At 45.9% G+C, this 24,442-nt stretch overlaps 1 protein-coding gene and 1 long non-coding RNA gene across 3 annotated transcripts; both read left to right on the forward strand.

Moving 5' to 3' along the window:
• The first annotated feature begins 1,882 nt into the window (after positions 1-1,882).
• LOC113020102 (globoside alpha-1,3-N-acetylgalactosaminyltransferase 1-like) lies at positions 1,883-24,119 on the forward strand. 2 transcript variants are annotated; one of them, XM_026163786.2, is made up of 11 exons: positions 1,883-2,286; positions 4,121-4,392; positions 4,935-4,961; positions 7,642-7,686; positions 15,329-15,394; positions 16,357-16,389; positions 19,224-19,358; positions 19,445-19,577; positions 19,663-19,858; positions 21,371-21,590; positions 21,676-24,119. In XM_026163786.2, exons 2-11 carry the CDS (start codon positions 4,334-4,336, stop codon positions 21,812-21,814), a joined length of 1,053 nt encoding a protein of 350 aa, XP_026019571.1. In that variant the 5' UTR covers positions 1,883-2,286; positions 4,121-4,333; the 3' UTR covers positions 21,815-24,119. The 2 variants fall into 2 exon arrangements, with proteins under 2 accessions (XP_026019571.1, XP_026019572.1); XM_026163787.2 differs by lacking the exon at positions 7,642-7,686.
• Positions 10,363-13,953, forward strand: LOC145428198 (uncharacterized). Its single transcript, XR_013908424.1, has 2 exons — positions 10,363-11,939; positions 12,104-13,953. It is a non-coding gene; the product is annotated as an uncharacterized LOC145428198 (long non-coding RNA).
• Positions 24,120-24,442: the final 323 nt, after the last annotated feature.

Below are 24,442 nucleotides of genomic sequence, written 5' to 3' on the forward strand. Positions count from 1 at the left end.
TCTCTCATTGGCAGTACTATAAAAACTGTAAAGACTAAATTAGCGTGTTCAGCACAAGACTTCCCCAGATGTAGATGCAGAAACGCTTTCTCTGCATTGACAGAATGCCACCTGCCAGAAAGTTGTCAATATACGGAGCACAGTCCTGAACTCTGGCCTGAAACGGATCTGGCCGGCATTGTCATGAACCACGCAGGCCCGGATGTGTGAGGTCAAACACAGTGCATCCAGCAGCGCAGATAATTGTGTCCCCTGGTGTCCACAGCTACTGTGTGTAACTAACTGTGGTGGCCTGCGTTTGGGACAGAGTGCAGGGCACAAAGCTTGATGTGTTGTTGTAACGCAATGTGACGTTTTATATTTACAGGAGACACAGTGACTTAACCAAGAATTAACTACCTTGAGCCCAAATTTTGGGGAGTGGAGGAATCAACAGCTGGTCTCAGCACAGCTGTAGTCAGAGGCAGAATACCAGGGCTGCGATAAGCCCATTAGGCTGGATGCAGACTGGTGTACAATATACACAGAATAACAAAAGTTTGGTTGTCCTCCTTATGAAACTTGTGAAAATGACGAGGATTGTCTCAGTAGGCTGGAGCTTGTTATACTTCATCATGGCTGTATCATTGCATCAGTACAGCTGAGGGTCATGCAGGATTAGAAAACATGACTGCAAATCTAGGGTAGCTGTGTCAGACCATATACCTGTGGGTTTTACTGTAAATGTGGAACAACTGCCAGCAACAACTCCAAATGATCATGTCACTAATAACACACTGCTGCCAGTGTAAGATTAGAGCATTTAGTGAAGAGGACTTCTTGGTTTTTATAATAATACAAATAAACATCTAAACAACATTTGTTTGCCTAAAGAATCGGTTTTGTGCAGGATGTCCAACATCAGCATCTTCAGCCTTCACATAAACTTTGTTCCATATGATGATACAGTGGCTGCTCTGCATGAAGGTGGTAAACTGCTTGATGTCCAATGTAAGCACAGGGGTGGCATGTCGCCTACTAATCAGGACGTTGGTGGTCTGATCCCCGTCTCTGCTCCGATGGATCCATGGGAAAATGTAGATTTTGGGAAAGAGGTAAATGCTGTTAACAACTGCAAACCATCTGTACTCTGCACGGTTTCTGGGGAAGATAATACTGCAGCACTATGGAGACAACATTACACTACACTGTACAACAATGGACCTATGAGTGTATTGACACGTGAGGTATATGAAGCCATTCATAAAGTATTTGATAGTAAGGCCTGTGGTTTGGATCACAGGAAAATCTGAGACATGCTAGTTTAAGGCTAGCTCCTGTTTCAGCCCTCTGTTTCACTGGATCTGTGATCCATGACATTCTCCCACACTAAATGTCTGTATTTTGGTCAAAACTGGAAAAGTGAGCTGGGTGGATAATTATAGGCCAGGATTTTATCTAAGGATCTAGATAAGTGTGTATCTCTTCCCTGGAAAATCAGTTTGGCATCAAGTGAAAGGATGGTACTGACAGTGTATACAAGGAAACTTGTGCAGGCCCAAAAATCAAATTCAAATCAAATTTTATTTGTCACGTACACAGTCATACACAGTACGATATGTAGTGAAATGCTTGGACAACTGCTCGTGACCTAAAGAAAACAAAAAAGGAAAAGGCTATGAATGAGATAGGAAATAAATATGAAAAATTAAAAAGGGTAAATTTAACTAGGAAGGAATAAAATATAAATTAAGGTTAAAAAGGAAATAACTGTACAACACAAATTAGAAGCCATCAGTTCTCGTGTTTAATTGATGCTTCTAAAGCCACAGGTTGACTGGCTTTAGATCGAGTGAACCACGGGAAGCCTTTTGGTGAATTAAACCCACGGGGAGTTCCTGGTTACATGGGGAGGGTTCTCCATCACTGGTGGTGGTGCTCACCCTCACCCATCTGCTGCGGGTGTTTCCCGTTACTCAGCCATCCAAGGAAGTGTGTTTGTGTAAACATTGCGCTGCGTGTAATATTTTGTGTTCGTGTTCTTCAGTAACACGGAGACCAGCTTGAGTCTGCTCACGACCAAGCGCATCAGCCAGAAACGCGGAAGCGTTTCAACACAGCACCGGGGGGAGGTTAGGGGGCGTGGCCTCCCCGCTGGCTGTGGCGGAGCAGGAAGTGAAGGTGAGACAGACGAAGAAGACGAAGGAGTAAGGCACCTTTCAATTGTTTGCCAACCGCCAGTACAACTGTAAGAAACAAAGAAAGAAAAAGAAAGAAGACGGAGGAGAGCGACGAGCGCCTGCACAGGTACGTGCTGTCCGTCCGCCCGCCCGTGTGTGTCGCGCTGTTTCCGGGTTGGTTGGCAGCTCCGGGCTGGAAACGGAGAGACGGAAACATCATGAAGTGTAGTGCCGGTGTTGTGCCAAAAAGTCATTTCCAATGTTTCCGTGTATTTTTTATGTGTAATATCGTTACGTATGTTGGTAAATAGACTTCGGTGAACAGCGTTTACAAAGGGGTTATATATAAATCTCCAAAAGTTGATTCTGTTCATCTGGACCAGGGCTGCCCAATCCCAGTCCTCAAGAGCTACTATCCTGCAGCTTTTAGATGCATCCCTACTCCAACACAGCTGAATCAAATGGTGTGATTACCTCTTCAGCATGCCATCATGTTTGGCAAAGGCCTGATAACAAGCCATTCATTTGATTCGGGTGTGTGGGAACAAGGACGCATCTAAAAGCTGCAGGACGGTAGCTCTCGAGGACCGGGATTGGGCACCCCTGATCTGGACGTATCGTTTTCTGGGAGAAACGTTTCGTCACTCATCCAAGTGACGTCTTCAGTCTCAGCTGACCGCAGGTTTCAATCTTATAAACAGGACATTTACATAATGACTGAAACCAGCCCACTGAAGGAACAATGGGCTGTGAGGTCAGTTCCTTAATCATAATTATGCAAATTCTCATGACCATTGATCAACAACCACTGATCAAAGACCATGAGTACCATTCACAGAGAGTTGGGGAATTGCTGCAATCACGGCATTGTAAGGTCTGCCCCGGGCCTCCTCCCAGTGGGACATGGCCAGAACACCTCACCCTGGAGGCATCCCTGTCAGATGCCCAAACCGCCGCTACTTTCAAAGCCAGGAAGTGATGTCAGAATGAGGAAACGCTCCAAGACCTTAAAACAGGAACAAATCTGTGTTTTTGGAGCTGTTCCCCTCTGCTTCACTGCAGGTGCTCTGACCTCTGTGCCGGAGGAGGACCGAGCAGCTCAGGAAAACTGTTTACCTGTTTCTGCTGAGAGGAGCAGCTGCACATGTGATGTACTGTTAGCGACTCCAGACCAGCGAGGATCTGCTGGAGCTCAGCTCAGGAGGGAGGCAAAGGCTTATGATCCTGCACAACAACAACAACCATCGTTTTCACACAAACAGAGGACTGTCATGTGATGCGTGTGCATACCTTCATGTTGTTCCACGGGAGTGGACACAGCTCCACACCTGCATGATGAGCTGATGTCTTTTATTGACTAACTGAAGAATCAGAAATGAATCTTTTTGGTAATTATTAAGCAATCATTAATATTCAAAGGAGAAAGCACAACTTGTGTCTTCAATGAAACATTGAAGCAAAAAAGCTTCATTTTGGAATGCTGCAGTGCTACTTGAATGTGGGCGGGGCTTTGCTGTCTTCTGTGACATTCACCTGCGCACGGTGTGAAGGTTTGATGTGACGACTTTATGTTACTGTGACAACAGCACACCTGTGTCAGGTGACCGCGCTCCGTTTACAGCCGTGTTATTTTAGGCCCAGATAACTTCAGACTTCATGGCGCCGAAACACGCGTCTCGGTTTACAGTTGTGAAAAGAAGCTTCGTATAACGATGCGATAAGGAGGTCAGAGCGTACAGGAAGTCAGGGCGGGCTTTAAATGTGATCCAGCCGTGAGAGGAGGAGGGGGCTGTCTCAGGTAACCTGAGCCACAGGTGTGTACCTGCTAATCTTCTTTCTGAGACTGGACGTTGCTGCAGCCCCTCCATTCACCAACAAGCTGCTTTAGCTCCTCCCATTTCTCCGCTGACTGGCTGCTCCTTTATTAACAGTTCAGATTCTCTTGCTCTCTCTCTCTCTAGGGTGTGGAGGATGTGAGTTGTGCCTGAACACTTCAACCTGCTAATCAGATCCAGCCAGTAAACGCTGCGTTCTGTGCAGACACAGAGGAGTCGGGCTGGTTTTATTAGACTTGCTGGATCAGAAGCCAAGTGCTGGACGCGGTCTCGGTGGTTGATGTGGTCCTGATCTGGACCGAGAGACCTGCGAGGATCGGACCCGTCCCGGTCTGAAAGATGGCCGTGCTCCACACAAAAGCTGTGACTGTGATCCTGTCTGTCACTGTGCTGCTGGGGTGAGTTCATGTACTTATACTACAGTTAATACTGCGTTTAATACTACTGTTAATGTGGCGTTTACTACTGAAGCCTCTGTTCGACCTCTGCGATGTCAGCTTTGAGCAGAGCAAACACACGGAGCATGCTCAGGTTTCAGGCGGATCCTGCCAGGTCTGTAGCTCGGTCTGCTCAGGGCGTCTCTCTTTGTTCCCGTCTCTGTGTTCGAGCTTGCAGCGTTGCGTCGTTCAGGGTTCACAATGGCACAAAGCCTCGTGAGTGACAGCAGTTTGTTCAGGTGTGTTCAGGCTGATGACTGAAGCTTTGTGTGTTCGTGCGCTCCTATTGGTCAGCTCTATCGCAAACACCTGATGATCATGTGTACAGTCCAGTAATAGTCTGGTTTTACAGAATGTAACCTCTGACCGAGGCGGCGGTCGAGCCTGAGTGTAGGCGTGTTGGCGAGGAGAGGCGCTCGACCTAATGCCGTTCGGGTTAGGAACATGTTAACGAGCTAAAGGTCTGCTGATTGATTAATGATTGTGTTTGTTTGACCCCACAGGCTGCTGTACTTGTCCCAGTACTACAGGTAACACACACACTCGCACAGACACGCATGATTCCTTCCTGCTAGCTTCCTCTTTGCTAAGTCTCTGACTTTCAAAATAAAAGTCACAGAGCTTCCTGTCTGAGTTTGAACTGCAGCTGAAACGGTCACGTGACCCAGTCTGAGCGCACGAATCGGCGTGAATGTTGGAAGCTGCATCAACACAAACCGAACGAGACGTGAAGCTGTGTTGGATTCATTGGATGATCTGATGATGATGTCACAGCCAGGAAGTGGATTCATGTTAGGGTGACCATGCTTTGATTTCCAAAAAAGAGGACACTTGGCCCAGTCATGACAAACTTTATTAATAGTCTTTGCTTAAAGAAAACATTAACATATTTAAACGAGGCCTTCTCTGTGCAGTTAATGAATGGTGAAATAAAAAAAGTCACATATCCCAGAATTCATAGCGCGGCCCAGCCAATTCCAGTTTTCAACAATGGCGGCCGCTGCTAAGTTTTAAAATTACTCTTATTAATCTTTCTGGGTCACAAAATAAACTTTTAACATATTTTCAGGCAGAAAGTAGCTGTGTAAACTTCAAATATCTGCTCGGTTTATCAAGATATCACATATTTGCAAAAGTGCTCCGACGTTTTCGGAGACGTCTGTTACCCACCAGCTCGATAGCTAGCCGGGAGCTCGAGGGTTACTGGAGCCGCCAAGAACGGCACAACTCCCGGCACATCATTTTCAGACCCCCGCGGTCTTTCGCTACTTAGGTTAAACGTGATATATAAGTCACTTAGATAACTTAAAATGTTATTGTTGGGCTTTGTTTGTGAGGCAATCAGTTTGGCTGAGATTAAAGTTATTAGATCAAATTATATTAAAAAAAAAACCTTTTTAATCCCCCGGGTGGTTTTCACACAGCTGAATAAACATCAAACAGAAAACTGATTAAACAGACGTGTGAGACGGTCGAGAGTTTACGCCAGTGTCCTGTTATATTTTAGACAGCAAGGAGCAGACGGCGAGTTTATTAAACTTCACCCAGACAGCGGTGACGCTAATCTGAAGGCTAGACTGTACAATTTCACAGCCGTTTACTTCCGGCGTACCCGACCTTCTGAGGACCCGCCCACGTAGACCGCGAAGGCCGGGTCCTCAGTATGCAGCAGCCCATGAATTTGGACATGACTAACATGACACTTCCGTGTGCCGGGGCAGCCAATCAGCAGAAAGGGGCGGGTAAAGTGAGAGCTGCCGGTCAGCGCGAGGGCTAAGGAAACCTAACTGGGATTTAGCAATGAGCTAAAGTGGGTGTAACAGGGTTCTGGGGATGTTTGGACCTGCTGGTCCCCGAGCTGCAGCTCGTCCACACGTTTGGCAGCTCTCTGCTCCCCACAGGCAAGCGTGAGAGCCTCCGGAGCGCCTGGATCTCAGATCTGTGAAGTGTTTTACCACTGATGGTTTCCCTGGTTACGTCCCTGATGTGTTTCTCTCTTCTGTGAAAACTTTTTCCATGACCTGATTTCCATTTCACTTTCACTGGCCATGGAAATGAACTCACGCCAGGCTTATGTGTTTCGTGGAAGAGTGACTCACCTGTTTCACCTGTAGCTGCAGCAGCTGCACATCCGTAAGCCACCCCCCTCTCAGTGTTTGAGAGGGGGGTGAAGGTGTGAAACAGCGCAGGTCTGGGATCAGTGTTCCTCTCTGGGAATGCTGTGACACTTGGCTGATGGTTATGGGGGCGAGGGCAGAGTTAGGGAAAGATGGCCGACGTTGGCTGCAGCAACACCCAAACCCTCCTTTGTTCCGTTTCGGAGAAAACCTTTTGCTTTTCACAGATTCATTTTTCTGGGATTTTCTTCCTCGTGGCGTCTGCAGCTGAAAGAGCAGCTGTGAGCTCTGCATTGTGTCCTGTTGATGGAGTCGAGTTACACAGGAGACCTTTTTGTGTCCTCTGTCTGTTTGTGCGCTCGGGCCTCACACCTGCGTTACCCCAAAGCCTCCTCAGGGCTTCCTGTGCACTGCTGTTTACTGTCAGCAGGGGGCAGTGTGGGTTAGCTGACTCTGCGAAGTGTTGTTCTTCAGTGTTTGACAGAAACGGCTGTTCGAGGTCAAAGGTCGTTAACAAATGGTAAATGGTCTGTATTTGTATAGTGCTTTACTTGGTCCTAAGGACCCCAAAGCGCTTTACACTATACGCAATCTTCCACACATTCACACACTGGTGATGGCAGCTACATTGTAGCCACAGCCGCCCTGGGGCGCACTGACAGAGGCGAGGCTGCCGGACACTGGTGCCACCAGGCCCTCTGACCACCACCAGTAGGCAACTGGTGAAGTGTCTTGCCCAAGGACACAACGACCGAGACTATCGGAGCCGGGGCTCGAACCGGCAACCTTCCGATTACAAGGCGAACTCCCAACTCTTGAGCTACGATCGCCGAAGTTGGAGAAGTGTCTCCATTGTCACGGCGATAACAAGCAGACGTGTCTGATGGCGCATGACCGCGCCCCGTGCTGTGCTGACACGTGATTGGCTTGCACATTTTTTGTTCTGGCTGGTGATTGGCTGTGTGGAATATCTTTGCTTCATGCGCTCACGACAACACCGATAATAAGATGGGAGCGGGTTACCGGGATCTGATCGATAACCGGTAACCTGTCAGAGGTGGGCGGGGCTAACTTTGATCTCTGTGTCATGCAGAGTCTCGCTGTCCTTTGAGGAGAAGTGGAAGACAGTGGAGGCGGGGTAAGTAACAAGAACTCTGTGTGTCTGTGTTTAAGGCGGCACTCATATCTTTTTTTTGCCTGTCCCGTTCGGCTCATTTGCATCAGAATTTTTGTCTAAAGGCAAAGAAGAAGATGATGCCCAACGGATTTACTTTACCAAATGGACCATCCCAGCCTTGCCATAATGGTCCATTTGATTCACCTTTTATTGTTTATTTTATTTATTTTCACTTGCTAAATACGGGACAGATTTGACTAGGGAAAAGAAAGAGGGAAAGAAAAACAGCGGAGAAGAGGGACGGGGATAAAGGGCAAAAAAACAAAAACCAACAAAATAAGCAGACAAAAAATGCATCTATCGATCACCTGGATCACCTGTTGAGAAAGAAAAAAGAAAACAAGCAGAAGAGAACAAGAGTAATAGAATAAACAACATCACAATGATATATGGGAATATGACAGTAAATACTAAATGTTAAACATTATTGTGCAGCACATAAGATCAACAGAACACAGTGTGCTTTGAGGTAGGAGCCAAAAAGGGTGTAGTTTGTGGGTGTGATCACCCGTGTGTACACCTGTGAGCATGGACGTGCTTGTTTTTAAAAGGTTCCTTCATGTAATGATCTGCTAGAGGGTGTGGGGGGGCCACAGCCCCGTCCTCCAGGGCATGAAGCAGGTATGGAGGAGATCAAAACTCCAGACATCCAGAGGCCCCCAGAACACAAGAGACCAAGGAAGACCAACAGAGGGGCAGCCGCGCCACTGTCCCAGAAAGAGCTGAGGAGAGTCCCAGATGAGGGCTCACTCAGCAGCCGCGGAGCAGAAGCCAGGGGGAGTTGCAGTGACGCGCCCGTGAGCTCCGCCGGCAGCCAGCTGTGCCTGAGTGACCGAGCCCCAGGCCGAGAGGCCGGGGGCACCCCACCCCCGAAGTGGCCCGAGCGAGCCCCAGGCTCCAGGCCCCGATAAGCGGCCGCCAAGGAGTGAGCCGGTGTGTACCTGGACGTCCATCCCCGGACACAAAGACCCACCAACGCACCGATGTCTGAGGGAGTCCACCACTGGCAGGGGGAGTGGTGGGGGGAGATAGGCCTCCATACCTTAGAGGTCCTGAGATGTCCCCAGAGAGGTGGCGTCTGATACCCAACCTGACATATAGACACAGACATACAGGCACACACAGATACAAACATCCATTGGTTAAAATGAGTCATGAATGTAGCTCAGAGGACTCAGAGATGTACCACAGGCCTTCAAGCTGGCAGTAGCTAGACCCAAAGAGCCAGCGCTCTTAGCTAATGACAGGCCAGATCCTTGAAAGAGTCACACAGCTAACAGGTGTTACAGGTGCTGCAGTGCTTTGAAACAGATCTACAGTCGTATGCAAAAGTTTGGGCACCCTTGATAATTTTCATGTTTTTCCTTCATTGGTTGTTTGGATCAGCAATTTAATTTAAATATATCATATAGCAGACAAACAGTGATATTTGAGAAGTGAAATGAAGTTTATAGGATTTACAGAAAGTGTGCAAAAGTTACTTACCGTATTTTCATGACCATAAGGCGCACTTAAAAGTCTTAGATTTTCTTCAAATAGTGCGGCGCGTCCTATAGTGCAGTGCGCCCTGTGTGTTGTAAGGAGGACGTAGTAGAGAACACCATGAGAACGTTAAAGGGTGAAGTGTGGGCGTTGATCGTATATACCGGGACAATCGCACATACCTGTATAAAAGAACAGGTATGTGCATTATGCAGGACATCGTTGTTTTAACAACCCTGAAAATGGCAAAGAGACACGCTTACGAAGCACAGTTTAAACTGAAGGCCATCAGCTACGCGGAGGAACATGGAAATCGAGCAGCGGCGAGAGAATTTAAGATTAACAAATCGATGGTTCGCAAATGGAGGAAGCTGGAAAACAAGCTCCGGCAGGTCAAGAAGACGCAGCTGAGTTTCCGCGGACATAAGGCGAGGTGGCCTGAGTTGGAGGAAAGACTCGAGCGGTGGATCATCGAGCAAAGAGCGAGCGGGAGAAGCGTTTCGACGGTCACCATTCGGCTAAAAGCAGTTTCACTAGCTGAAGAGATGAACATTGAACATTTCCAAGGAGGTCCGTCTTGGTGCTTTCGTTTTATGAAACGGTGCCATTTTTCCATCCGGACCGGGACTACGGTAGCGCAGCAACTTCCAGCGGATTATAAGGAAAAGCTGGCCATCTTCCGCTCCTACTGCAGCAAACACATCGGCGACAAAAACATCCAGCCCAGCCACATCACAAACATGGACGAGGTCCCGCTCACTTTTGACATCCCGGTGAGTCACACTGTGGAGAAGAAGGGGACCAGCACGGTAGCGATACGCACAACGGGGCACAAAAAGTCTTCTTTTACTGTTGTGCTTGGCTGCCATGCTAATGGACAGAAACTGCCGCCTATGGTGATTTTTAAGCGAAAGACTTTGCCTAAAGAGAAGTTTCCAGCAGAAATCATCATTAAGGCAAATGAAAAGGGCTGGATGGATGAGGAAATGATGAAAGAGTGGCTGAGGGAGGTGTATGTAAGGAGACCAGGTGGTTTTTTCCACGCATCACCATCGCTGTTGATCTGTGACTCTATGCGTGCCCATCTCACAGCCGATGTGAAAAAACTTGTGAAGCAAATGAACTGTGAGCTTGCTGTCATTCAGGAGGCCTGACAAAGGAACTCCAACCGCTGGGCATCGGTGTGAACCGCCCGTTCAAAGTAAGGCTGCGAGCGGCCTGGGAGCGATGGATGACCGGTGGAGACCACAGTTTCACTAAGAGTGGAAGGCAGCGCCGGGCGAGTTACGCCACAATTTGCCAATGGATTGTAGATGCTTGGGCTAACATGTCTGCTGGCACTGTTGTTCGAGCTTTCGCAAAAGCCGGCATCGTTTCCGAGGAGCCGCACAGCACGGAAAGTGACTCTGACGGTGAAGAAAGTGAACCTGGCATGTTTGATGGAGATTTAGCGCAGCTGTTCAATTCAGACACAGAGGATGAGGACTTCCATGGGTTTGATTGATGATAAAAATGTGAGTACCAAACTTTGTTTTGCTCCTGCTTTATTTTTAAATACGCACACTTGTATGCTTGTGTGTTGTTGATGATGACGATTACCGGCAATAGAAATGTGAGTAAGGTACCGAATTCAGGTTTGCTCCCGCTTTATTTTTAAATACGCATACGGTACTTGTATGCGCCCTATGGTCCAGTGCGCCTTATGTGTGTGTTAAATACAGTAAGGGCACACATAACTGAGACTGCGCCTTTTAGTACAGTGCCCTTATGGTCGTGAAAATACGGTAAACTAAATTAGGCAGGTGCATAAATTTGGACACCCCCCAACAGAAAAATTGCATCAATATATTCAGTAGTTAGAGCAGGGCGATATGGCCAAAAATATTTATCACAATATATATTTGAAAATTTGCGATAATGATATAATTGATGTGAGACAAAATACAACTCCACAACTTTACTAGTGCAAAAAAACACCTTCCATTTATTTTACTTAAACAAGCAGCTGTTTTTTGAGTGCATTAAAGCTATATAAAAATTTAACAGTGCAAATGCAAATTTCTTGCTGAAGGTTTAACCAAAAGGCATTTCCAGTAGAAATGTGCTGACATATCCTGAGTTAACCATGTATAATATCCACTGAAGTTAAAAAGAGGTGCTTTGCAACATTAAACTGCAGTGTGCCAAATAAAAAAAGTCAAATACGTTTTTTTCGGACCATAAGGTGCACGGGATTATAGCGCACATTAAGCGAAACAAAGGAGTCAGATAAATCGAACTTTGTTGTTGCAGTATATTAATGACTAATCTCGTATTGTGGATGGATTATCTCAGTTGTTCTGACTGAAGTTTGGTCCGTTTACAGCATCCTGCCATGCGATTGCATTTGTCTCTAACCATCAGGAACCCTCACGTTAACTTTTATCAAGTGGAAAAGTGTTAGTGTTCGTCCTCCAGCTTCACTGTGTTTATGTTATGCTAACATAGCTGTGTCGCTAGCGATCACATAGCACATCATTATATACCAGCTAGCCCAACTTCAGTAACCCTACAAACGTCACTGCTGTTTAGTTTTCTGTCTTCATTTATGTTGGAAGTGACAGCAGAGCAGTATGATTAAATTTTTTGAAAAATCTCTCAGTCAGAACATGCTATATCATGCTTGGGTAACAAGCGAAACTAGCGAGCTAACGTCCTGCTAACTTCTAACTCCGTTAAATGTAATAAATTTTGTTTTCATGGATGCCTGGATGTTAAACTTCATAGTTACACCTGGTAAAGCAGCAACGCTGGTCGTTTTATTAAAGATGAAAGAATTTAGACAGTTTTTAACTCTCAGTGATGCTGCAGTGTTCGTTTGACTTTAGGACCTGAAGCAGAGGGAGTTTAGGACCAGATTTACGAGCACCTTAGTCCAACAAATACGGTAATAACGACGGCCCGCTTGCACGTTCTACAAAAAAATGTGCTTTGTTGTGTATCTGATGGACAAACACGAAAAACCAGTTCCACATGAAGTTGCAGCATTTTTACAAACCAGTTCTGGTTCATTCGTTTCACTCAACAATCGGCCATCTGCGTATGAAAACAAAGGCACTGCGCATGAGCGTTTTACCAATATTCTATCATGCATTCAGCGGTATAATATGGCCCAGCCCTATTGAGTAGATCCTCCTTTTGCAGAAATAACAGGCTCTAAACACTTCCTGTAGGTTCCAATGAGAGTCTGGATTCTGGTTGAACGTATTTTGGACCATTCTTCCTTACAAAACCTCTCCAGTTCAGTCAGGTTTGATGGTTTCCGAGCATGGACAGCCCGCTTTAAGTCACACCATAGATTTTCAATATTATTTATTTCTGGGGACTGAGATGGCCATTCCAGTACATTTTTTTTGATCCTCTGCTGAACGCCTTAGTAGACTTTGAGCAGTGTTTTGGGTCGTTGTCTTGTTGAAATATCCAGCCCCAGCGCAACTTTGTGACTGATTCTTGAACATTGTTCCCAAGAATCTGCTGATATTGACTGGAATCCATGCGACCCTCAACTTTAACAAGATTTCCAGTCCCTGCCCTGGCCTCACAGCCCCACAGCATGATGGAACCACCTCCACATTTTACCGTGGGTAGCAAGTGTTTCTCTTGAAATGCTGTTCTGTTTCCACCATGCATACCTTGTTATGTCCAAATAACTCCGTTTTAGTTTCATCAGTCCACAGCACCTTATTCCAAAATGAAGCTGGCTTGTCCAAATGTGCTTTAGCACAGCGGTCCCCAACCTTTTTTGCGCCACGGACCGGTTTATGCCCGACATTATTTTCACAGACCGGCCTTTAATGTGTCACGGATAAATACAATAAAATAAAACTAGTACCGGTACCGAAAAAAAAGAAGATTTATTCATAACACACGTGAAAAGACCCAAGAAAACCGAGTTAACGCTTAAAAACAATAACAAAATAACGCTGAAAACCGCTAAAAACCCTGAAAACCATACATTTCACACCTGAGCCTCAACTCTCGCGGCCCGGTACCAAACGACTCACGGACCGGTACCGGTCCGAGGCCCGGGGGTTGGGGAACGCTGCTTTAGCATACCTCAAGAGACACCGTTTGTAGCATGTACACAGAAAAGGCTTCTTCTGCATCACTTTCGCATACAGCATCTCTTTGTGCAAAGTGCGCTGAATAGTTGAACGATGCACAGTGATTTCATCTGCAGCAACATGATGTTGTAGGTCTTTAGAGCTGGTGTGTGGGTTGACTGAGACTGTCCTCACTATTCTTCGCCTCTGCTTATCTAAGATTTTCCTTGACCTGTCACTTCCGGTGACAGTGGAAACTGACAGCTGAATTCTCCGAGACAGTTTTTTGTATCCTTCCCCTAAACCATGATGTTGAACAATCTTTGTTTTCAGGTCATTTGAGAGTTGTTTTGAGGCTCCCATGTAGCCACTCTCGAGAGAAGATGCAAAGAGGAGGAAAACTTGCAAGTGGCCACCCTAAATACCCTTCTCATGTCTGGATTAGTAATAATAATAATGGATTGAATTCACAAAGTGCTTTACAACTCCACTATTCATTAACTCTCACATTCACACACTGGTGGAGGCAGCTACAGTTACAGCCACAGCTGCCCTGGGGCAGACTGACAGAAGCGAGGCTGCCATATCACGCCATCGAGCAACCAAGACAGACAGACAGAGTTGGGGATCGAACTGGCAACCTTCCGGTTACAAGATGAGCTTCCCAACCCCCTGAACCACGGTCACTTGTGTATGTAGGTCAAGGGTCAATGAGCTCACCAAACAAATTTTATGTTCCAATAATTAGTGCTAAAGGTATTCAAATCAATAAAATGACAAGGGTGCCCAAATTTATGCACCTGCCTAATTTAGTTTACGTAACTTCTGCACACTTTCTGTAAATCCTATAAACTTTATTTCACTTCTCAAATATCATTGTGTTTGTCCGCTATATGATATATTTAAATTAAATTGCTGATCCGAACAACCAATGATTTATGAAGGAAAAACATGAAAATGATCGGCGGTGCCTAAACTTTTGCATACCACTGAATGCAGGGCCGGATCTACAGGGGTGGCGTGTGCCACCCTACAAAAATCTCTTGCCACCCCAGTTTAGCATACAATTAAAATAAGCTACAGTTAACATTGCCTATAAATCCTAAAACTGAATACAAAGTGTGTGTCCCCCCCCCCAACCACCATTAACAGTGGTTCAGCCCATAGCGCAGACCGGCTTTACTGTTTGTTGCTACTGACAACAGGCAGTAAAGCTGGTTTCAGCATGGGTGGTTGGTTGTGACACTTTAATGGGGGGGTGTTTCCTGTTTTAGCAGTTTGGTGGTTGTTGAAACAGTTTTGTGAGCTTCAACCTGAGATTCTGGCGTTTCTGGTGAAATACATTTATTTTTAAATCATTCAGGATTTAATGAATCGATGTCGCTTTATTCAAGTTAAAATTGATTTTAATCAGAAATGTGATTTTAAACCCAGCCCTACTCACTGTCCATTCACCTATGCTTTCAAATGTATAGACAGGTAGGCCTACAGGAATGTGTGGACCACAGCCAATCACAGAGGTCCCGCTCTCTGATTGGCTTTGACCACGATGTGGGCATAATGTGTGTCTGCTGTTGACCACGCGGAGACTTTCAGAGTTTTTTTAACGGCTGGTTGCACCGCTGCGACCAAGGATGTTTTTTTTTAGTCGCACCATTGAGGAATTAGTTTCCAGTCTAGAGCCCTGTATGACTCTCCATCTCTTCCACAGCATGTCTTTATCCTGTCTTCCTCTTCCCCCCCCCCCCCCCCCCCCAAACCGGTCGCAGCAGATGGCCCCGGCTCTCCCTGAGCCTGATTCTGTCGGAGGTTTCTTCCTGTTAAAAGGGAGTTTTTCCTTCCCGCTGTCACCAAAGTGCTTGCAAATAGAGGACTGTCTGATTGTTAGCTTTTCCCTGTGTTATCGTAGGGTCTTAACCTTACCATATAAAGCACCTTTGCTGATCTGTGGAACTTGGTCAGTCCGGTCTAAAGGTGTTTTTAAGGGTAACAAACAGACACTGTGTGTGTGTGTGTGTGTGTGTGTGTGTGTGCTGCAGATCTGCCGTTGAAACCACCACGTTCAGTCAGCCTGGTATTGATCTCCACCTGGAGTCTCCTGAGCAGTAAGTACTGTCCTTTCTACTCAGCAGCTTCACTCTGTTGCATCACAGTTTTTCTTCCCCCAAAAGGCAAACAGCTGCTGCCGACATGAGTAGATCTGATCGTTCTTTCTTGGATGAAGGGTTACTCTTTTACTGGATATTCTCATAAATTAGCAGGGTTAGAACAGCTGTCATGATGTCATATGTGTGTTTTGTAGTCCATTTTTTGCTGAAGTTAGTTTGTTCTGATATCTGAGCACCGCTCTGCTCGCCTCTTATTCCTTATCAACTTTTCTAGCTGATGAAGTTTTCATCAGGTCATGGAAAGGTAGTGAAAGAGGCAGTTTGAAACGGTCCTCATATTTGTGAAATGTGTGACGGCTGACACCTGCTGGTCAGGAGCAGGAACTGCATGCATGTGACTGAAGATCATGGATCTTTCCTTTCATTCTGCTCCTTCAGGATCTGGATCTAACTCATAAATGTATTCCCAAAAGGTTGGTTCTGTTCATCTTTTCATAATCATCAGGTGACTCCTTCAGTCTCAGCTGGCTGCAGGTTTCCAACCTTATAAACAGGACATGAAACCAGCACCACTGATTTACAATGGGCTGTGAGGTCAGTTTATGATCATTAACATGCAAATGGTCATGACCACTGATCAGTGTCCACGAGTACCATTCACAGAGAGTTGGGGAATGGCTGCAGTCACAGCATTGTAGGATGGTGACAGATGTACCCTTAGGCCCCTCCTCGATTCAGAGATGGTCTTTTCATGTGAGGAATCTCCCACTGAAAACATCCAGATGAACAGAATCAATTTTTTGGGATTTCCTTACCTGCATGATTGAGCGTGCATCAACTCCTCATAAATGTGTCCCTTTTGCAGCGCTCCCTGCTGGACAAACTGAACGCGCTTGGCTGCGTTAGGCTCGTGATGTTGGCTCGTATTGAACTTTAACCTCTTTGTTTCTGTGTTTCAGTCTGAAGTACAACCAGCCCAGCATCGTGCACGGGTCAGTATCTCTGCTTCTTTATGTCATCAGGGCTCTAGACTAACTTTTTGCCATGGGCGTACCGGCACAAAAGTTAGGCGCACACAAATTTTATAATAATTTATATAGAGCTGGGTGATAGAACGATAACGATATGTATCGCGATATAACTTTTACTCGATAGAGAAATTAAGCTATCGCGATAGACCTCGCCGCTCTTGTCCTCTAAAAAAAAAAAAAAAAAAAAAGGTCAGCCGATCCAAATTAAGTAGCGCAGAGCTGAACCAATCACAGCCGCAGCGTCACGTCGCGTGACTTGCTACATACAGCACAAGTGCCAAGCCGCACGTGTGTTTGTTTGGGAAGCAGCCAGCGGGTAATGGAGGAAATGAGTGTGCCGACTAGAAAAATCAACCGAGCGTGACCGAAGAGAAAACGGATGATGGTTCCAACGCCGGAGAGATTGTCGAACGGAAGAGCCATAGAAGCTCCGTAGTGTGAAGGTATTTCGGCTATTTCAAGTCTGACAAAAAACAGAGTAGCGTGCACTGTAAATTGTGCCGAAAGCAAGTCTGGAAATACAATAAACTGGTGCATGCGTCACACTGTGCGCCACGTTATTGTTTCGGTGAAATGAATTTCTACAATACTGTTAATTCTACTCTCTGCAGTGTTTAAATGCTTACATATACACACAGTTACTGTCCCTCCACACATACGACTCGGTTCTGCTTCTATGCCCCAGCTTTGTTTACTTTTTCCCACCGAGGCTTCTAGACTTCTGATTGGCCAACATTTCTGCACGGTTAGGAATCTAGCGCCACCTGCTGCTTTGGCATGTTCATAGCAGCGTTTTCCTTCATTTCTGCCTTTATGTGTGGACGGGATTATTTTTTAAAACGAAAACGGAAAATCTCCGTTTTCAAAAATACCCGTGTACGTGTGGACGTAGCCTCAGTCTCTGACTGGAAGCGCTAATTCGTCATTCGGCTTTTGTCAGACTAAAGTAACTGTTAAAACTGTTTGAAAAGCTCAGCTATACAACAAGGAGAGATTGAGAATTTCCTTTTAGTTCTCAGTTTATTTGATATTGACAAAAGTTAGTCAGTTTTGTCTGTTCTTCTGTAAAACAAACTAAGATTTATTTTTAGAATTAATATTTTGTTTCTAAGTGGAATTGACAATTTAGTCTGTTTCGTTTGTCCTATTTTGAAACTTAAACGCTTTAGCGGCTGCCTTTTGTGTAGTTTGCAATATTTGCCTTTATTTATCTGAAAAAGTCTCATGTTCCTTAAGTACATCTACCCTGTTGAACTTATTATGGGAAATAAATATTTAAAAACAAGCTGCTGATTATTTCACATTTTACTTGTGAGCAACGGCACATTTAAATCTTACAAATATAGTTATTTGGCTGATATCGTGATAGATATCGTTATCGCCTGAAATGAAAAAAACATATCGTGATATGAAAAAATCTCATATCGCCCAGCTCTAAATCTATATAATATAATGTGTTTTTCTGGATACACTGTGCTTTTTCAGCATTCAAAGATTGATGACACCGTGTCAGAGCACTGGCTATGAATTTCAGAAGGATCAGGCCTTAACAGAAAAGTTAGCAATAGTTCTTTTCCTATTACAGCTACATCCACTTCTGTCGTGCCTAGGCTGCTCACTAGGGCTGGGTATCATCACTGATTTCTATAATCCATTCGATTCTGGTTTTCAGAGTCCCGATTCGATTCAACTTAGCCTCAGACAGTCAGAAATATTATAATTCTGATCATTTATCAGTACTGACTTCATCAGAATTGTGAACATCACAGCAGATGCCTTTGTGTGAAAGTAACTGAGAATAAAACACAGAAAAACATGAAGGAGATTTTCCTGGTCTGGCTTTTTATAGCAGATAACCTTAAAAATATTCTACAATGTTCTGCATATAAAGTTTAAATTTCTTCAGTATTGAACAACAGAGAAAATAGGCTTTCTTGTCCGAGGTCATTTAAGTGAAAAAGAAAAAGACAGCAGCCACAGCGCTGTAAACAGCGGTAGACTGGTGGGTAATAAGCCAATGAATAATACAGAAAACAGAGATTGGAGACGGGAACTGTTCTTGAAGTACAGAGAAAGATAGAGAGAGAGCTAGCTGTGCATGGAGTGTGATTTTAATAGTCGTGGAAGCAAAACAGCAAAATTAATGACGACATTGATCAAATGTGAAGCGCAGTTTGCTTTTGGTTGGAGAGACAAAACCTGCAGCTCAGAATCAGCGCAAAAAGACGTAAACACAGCGCGGACCGGACACATCGGATTCGCTGAGCTCCGACAGCGTGTCCGTCTACGGACCGTCGGGTGAGAAAGCCGAGAAAGACAAAGCTGATTCTGATGCGTCGGGTCTGTGTTTACGTCTTTGTGTGGAGTCCGTGTACCTGCTCTCATCTGCTGTTTGGTTGTTGTTGAAATGGTTTTGTGAGCTTTAATCTGAGAATCTGGCGTTTCTGGCAAAACAGTTATATTTAAAAGTCGATTCAGGATTTAATGAATTGATATCCTTTATTCAAGCTACTCACCTCCCACTTCCACCTGCACTTTCAACTGGACCATGGCCAATCAGAGAGGTCCCGCCCCTGACTATCTCTGATTGGTTTAGTCCACGATAGGGGCAAAATGTGTGTCTGTTGTTGACCACAGGGAAGGTTGCAATATTTTTTTTAGTCGCACCACTGAAAAATTTGGTCGCATTTGCGACCAAATTGGTCGCACTCTAGAGCCCTGGTCATGATGTTTGTACTTTTGATAAATATGATGATGATGGTGGAGATGATGATGCCGTGTCTCTGTAATGGCAGTCGTACTGACGTGGTGACGGTGACGCCGTGGTTGGCTCCGGTGGTCTGGGAGGGAACCTTCAACCCGTTTCTCTTGGACAGCATCTACAAAAGGAAGAACATCACCATTGCTGCCACAGTCTTCGCTGTCGGAAAGTAAGTGTGACATCACAACGCTCCGGTTTCCCTGCAGGCCTAAAAGCAGCGTCTCTGGCTTTACCTTTGACCTCTCCTCTGCACAGGTACATCATGTTCCTGAAGGACTTTCTGCAGACGTCTGAGGAGCACTTCTTCGTTGGCTTCAGGGTGGACTTTTACGTGTTCACTGATCGCCCTAACGAGGTGCCCAAAGTGAACATGGCGGCCGGCAGAATGGTAAACGGATCCTGTAACCAAACGCAGCCTCTTGGCGGATTCTTTGTTTTCTGACTCTGCCTCCTTCCTCCTCTTCCTCCTCCAGCTGACGGTGCGCTCGGTGCCCAGCTCAAACCGCTGGCAGGAGATCTCAGCTCGCAGGATGGAGATCATCCAGAACCTGATCGAGAAGAAGCTTCAGAACCGCGCCGACTACATCTTCTGTCTGGACGTCGACTCAAAGTTCCACGGTCGCTGGGGGGCCGAGTCGCTGGGAGGACTTGTGGCCGTGATCCATCCAGGTCTGTTCTCCCGCACTGCCACGAAACCGTACAATAACGAGTTCGTGGTCGACGTTTCAGCTCGATCAAAAACACCCCACACACACATCCGAGTATTCCCACATCTGTAAACATCAGCAGAGAACCTCCAAAGAAACAAAGTCTGGCTGTGGGTCTCCATGGTGACCGCCGGCCAAATGTCTCGCTTCAAATTCAAATTTTATTTGTCACGTACACAATCATACACAGTACGATATGTAGTGAAATGCTTGGACAACTGCTCGTGACCTAAAGAAAACAAAAAAGGAAAAGGCTATGAATAAGATAGGAAATAAATATGAAAAATTAAAAAGGGTAAATTTAACTAGGAAGGAATAAAATATAAATTAAGGTTAAAAATGAAATAACTGTACAACAAAATACACAATATAGAACTATATAAGAATGTATGAAGAAATCTAAATCTAAATAAATATATACACAATAACAGCAGCTGTACAAGTATTAACCGGAAATGAAGAATATAGTGACCAGTGTTGTGCAAAACCAAAGTCCAGAAAGTCCAGTGTGTGTGTAAGAACCATATGTGTGGGTCAGTACTGTGTGGTGGTGTGATTGAGAGACCGTATCACCTGCAGGAAGAAGCTCCTCCTCAGTCTCTCTGTGTTGGTCTTCAGGGAGCAGAATCGCTTTCCTGACCTCAGCAGAGAGAACAGTCTGTTGTTGGGATGGCTGAGGTCCTTCACCATCTTCCTGGCCTTGGTCCAGCACCGCCTGCTGTAGATTGAGTGCAGGTCAGGGAGCTCGGAGCTTATGGTCCAGGCCAGCATTTAGGGTCAGAGGTTAAGGCTGTTTTGGTGTCTTAGGATGTTTTTACTGAAACATGCCAATGTCTGACCTTTGACCTATGACCTTAAAGCTGTATTTTATTTTATTTTATTTATGATCGGAGCAGAATTGGCTGAAATCGTTGACTTCTGTACAAACTTTCACACATTCGTGCGTTGTTTTACGCTGTTCTGGTTTCTGGAGGTCAAACTCAGCTTTTAGCCAACCTAGCTACTTAAACCATCGCAGGCCTGCTATATTGTTGTGAAGACAAAAAGTCTGCGTAGTATAAGGTTTTTTCTGCGTGACCTTTATTTTGACTTTTCACCAAACTTTCACCATATGGAACTGTTACTGGTATCTCCCATCACACAGAATTTGAACATAATATCTTGAAAACTGTGGACACGAGTGCTAACAAGCAGACAGATTACATCATCCCTCCTGTTGGGGCGAGAATTTCAGTTTAAGGCACATGCTTCAAATCACAAGGTCAAAAACAGGCATTACGTTTATGGCATACTCATATGAAAACAGAAGAGGTACAGAGACATGAACCCTAAAATAACAGCTTGATCTCCTCAGAGTACATCTCAAAAACTCAGGCCAAATTCTGAAAAAGATTTCAGGTGCGTTCACTTCTGCTTTCTGCGGCTTTGTTCTGCCCTGAACTTTTAGTGACATCGCTCCCACCTGTGTCTGCAGGTTACTACAGAGATGACCGCAGCAGGTTCCCCTACGAGCGGAGTCCTGCGTCCAACGCCTATGTGGCTCCCGGGGAGGGGGACTTCTACTACTGTGGAGGGGCGTTCGGGGGGTTGGTGGAAGAAGTTCACCTGCTCGCCAAAACCTGCCGCAAGAACTTTGAGGACGACGCCAAGAGGGGCATCGAGGCAGCTTGGCAGGAGGAGAGTCACCTGAACAGGTAGGAAAGGTGGCTGGGCAGGTGCTGGATGTGCTGGTCCTTGTTGTTATCGTTAGATGATTCTACTTCCTGCTTCTTTACTCAGGTATATGTGGATCAACAAACCCAGCAAGGTGCTGTCACCTGAGTACCTATGGCAGGACTTCAAACCCAAAAACCCAGAGGTCCAAATCATCAGGTTCTCCGGCGTCATCAAGAACTACGCCAACATCCGACCCAACTGAACCAGACCAAACTGGACTGAACTGGGTGAAATGAGCCAGTGTGTGTCTGACTTTGGGAAAGGCCTCGCGCATCTGACCTTCACCCATAATCCTTCTCAGGAATCATTTTTAACCCCACCCCCAGACCTGCTGGATTACCTCTGCTGAGCATGTGCAGTTTGTAAACAATTTATGCTGTTGAGTCATAGAAATGTCCCGCTCTCAGCCCCCCTGAGGTCTTTGATCAAATTCATGGAGCTGCCTCTAGTTCCCCCGATTCTGAGTTTCTTTGTGTTTCCTGATGTTTGTGTTTGATTTTTTATAACTTTTCCTACACGTGGAGCCGACAGGAGGCTCAGCTTCAACTGTCCAGGTAAACTTTGGGCTGTTAGGTGTGGGTTTGCTGCTTGTGTTTGACTGCAAAACTGTGATGTACCTGCATGTTTTTACCCACAATGCATTTTTCTAGCCTGACCGAGAGTCTCTTGGTGTGAGAAAGTGAAGGTGCACACCTCAGTGTGCTTCTCGTCCTGACTCGCTCACCATCTCAGGTAGTCTGTGTGACTTTTAGCTTACCTGAAGGACCAAGTGGACGCTGAAGTGTTCGTTGCCCATTCACAAGTCACAAGAACCACCAGACATGCACACCGGGACCACCTGAGGGTCTTCACGCTAACGATGCTCGAGGTCCCGTTAACAGTTAGTAACCTGTGGGCTGTGATGGGTGGCGAGCCACAGGAGAAAGGTTTAGGGTCATGTGACAACACCGGGCAATACATAGGGGTAGGAAATGTAGGCACGTGACAGTTTCAAAGCTTTTATTTTGAAACGTGAACATGTTGCTGTGGGGCAGGGATCGTTCTTGGGTGCCTTTTAGCTCAGGTGCACAAACACACCTGCAGCAGGTGTGCCAGTCTGAAACGGGTCTCTGCAACATTTGACCTTCATTTCCTCTGTTGTGCTGTACATTAAGGTCCTGCGTGATATTCTCTGTGAGGGAAGCTGCTTCAGTTTATTCAAAATAAAAGTTTTTTTTAATTCAAGCATATATTTTGCATCTTTCAGCTTGAAGCTGCTTTTTAAGCTCCATACCTCTGTAACCCGCTTTTTAGACTGTGGGCTGGGTTCTGGTTCTAGTTCCCAGACTAAACTGTCCCATCTGATTCTGATTCTCTTTGGTTCCAAATTATTCTCCATGAGGAAGAGGAGCTCCTGGACTCACTGGCAGCTGATGCCTTCTGCACACCTGTACCAGCTCAGACTTGACGCCGGACCAGGAATCCTGGACTGGGCAGTCTATAGATACCTGTTGCACACCTCTTCAGAACCACAGACATCATCTCGGATTCAAGAAGCGATGCAGAAGTGCCTGCTGCCAGGATCTGAGGATAGCCAACCCATTAGGTCAGGTGACTCGGGACGGCCCTGATCTTTGTGTAAGTAGAGGATGAAGACCTTCCTCCAAGGATCCAGAATGGCAGCAGCTGAGAGACAAAACACTGAGCCTTCAAAATCTCACTTTGTCTAAACAGTTAGGGTGTTTAGTCCTGTTTGACTAAAAGTGTACTTCCTGCATTTGGCCACTGGGGGTCAGTAAAACACTTCACATACGTTCACCACCCTGTGCTGCTCAACGAGGCTGGCAGACCCAGCTCATGTACCCTAATGTCACCAGTCAGGTTCAGAGGTCAGCATGGCGCTAACCCAGGGCTTCCCTGCACGCTCACAGGAAGGGTGTAGCTGACAGCATCTGACCAATCACAAACAAGCATGGGTGTACGGACTGCTGATTTTACAAATAAAGATCAAACTAAAGTACAATGATTAAATACAGACGAGTGTATGAGTAAAGCTTCTGACTACGAAGGCTGAATGTGTGTGTAGATTTTAACGCTTCCATTGGTCAGACTAAAGAATAAAGTTTAACATGTTGGATGCACGGAGGACCGCCGCCTGCGTGAGAGGGCAGACTGATTGGTCGGACACAGAGGCTGTGTCCCAATCCAGCACACTTCGGAGTATGCGCACTACGTACGGTGCGTCTACCCGATCCTTACCGCGTATGTGCAGATGTTTTCTTCTTCTTCTGTTTAGTCTAATGGCAGTGTATGAGGATGAGGATACCGCCACCTGCTGACCGAGCGAATGAACCCTATTGTAAACTGAATTAGCGTCATTACAAACGTGTGTTAAATTTGATTTAGTGATAGTCGAGTGTGTTTATGCTCGTCTGTGTGGAGAGGATTGTCGGAATAGTGATGATGATGTCCGCTGTCACTGTCAATTGTCAGTAAACACTTCATCTGGCTGATGAATCTACACGTGACACATTACTAAGTCTGTATTATTAACTCTGTCATTAGCAGTGTTGGGTAATCCATCCATCCATCTTCATCCGCTTTGTCCGGGGCCGGGTCGCGGGGGCAGCAGCCTAAGCAAAGAGGCCCAGACCTCCCTCTCCCCAGCCACCTCCTCCAGCTTGTCCGGGGGAACACCAAGGTGTTCCCAGGCCAGCCGAGAGATATAATCTCTCCAGCGTGTCCTGGGTCTGCCCCGGGGCCTCCTCCCGGTGGGACATGCCTGGAACACCTCACCCAGGAGGCGGCCAGGGGGTGTCAGATGCCCGAACCACCTCAGCTGGCTCCTTTC

This window comes from Astatotilapia calliptera, chromosome 4 (assembly GCF_964374335.1).
Source record: "Astatotilapia calliptera chromosome 4, fAstCal68.1, whole genome shotgun sequence".
NCBI lineage: Eukaryota > Metazoa > Chordata > Actinopteri > Cichliformes > Cichlidae > Astatotilapia > Astatotilapia calliptera.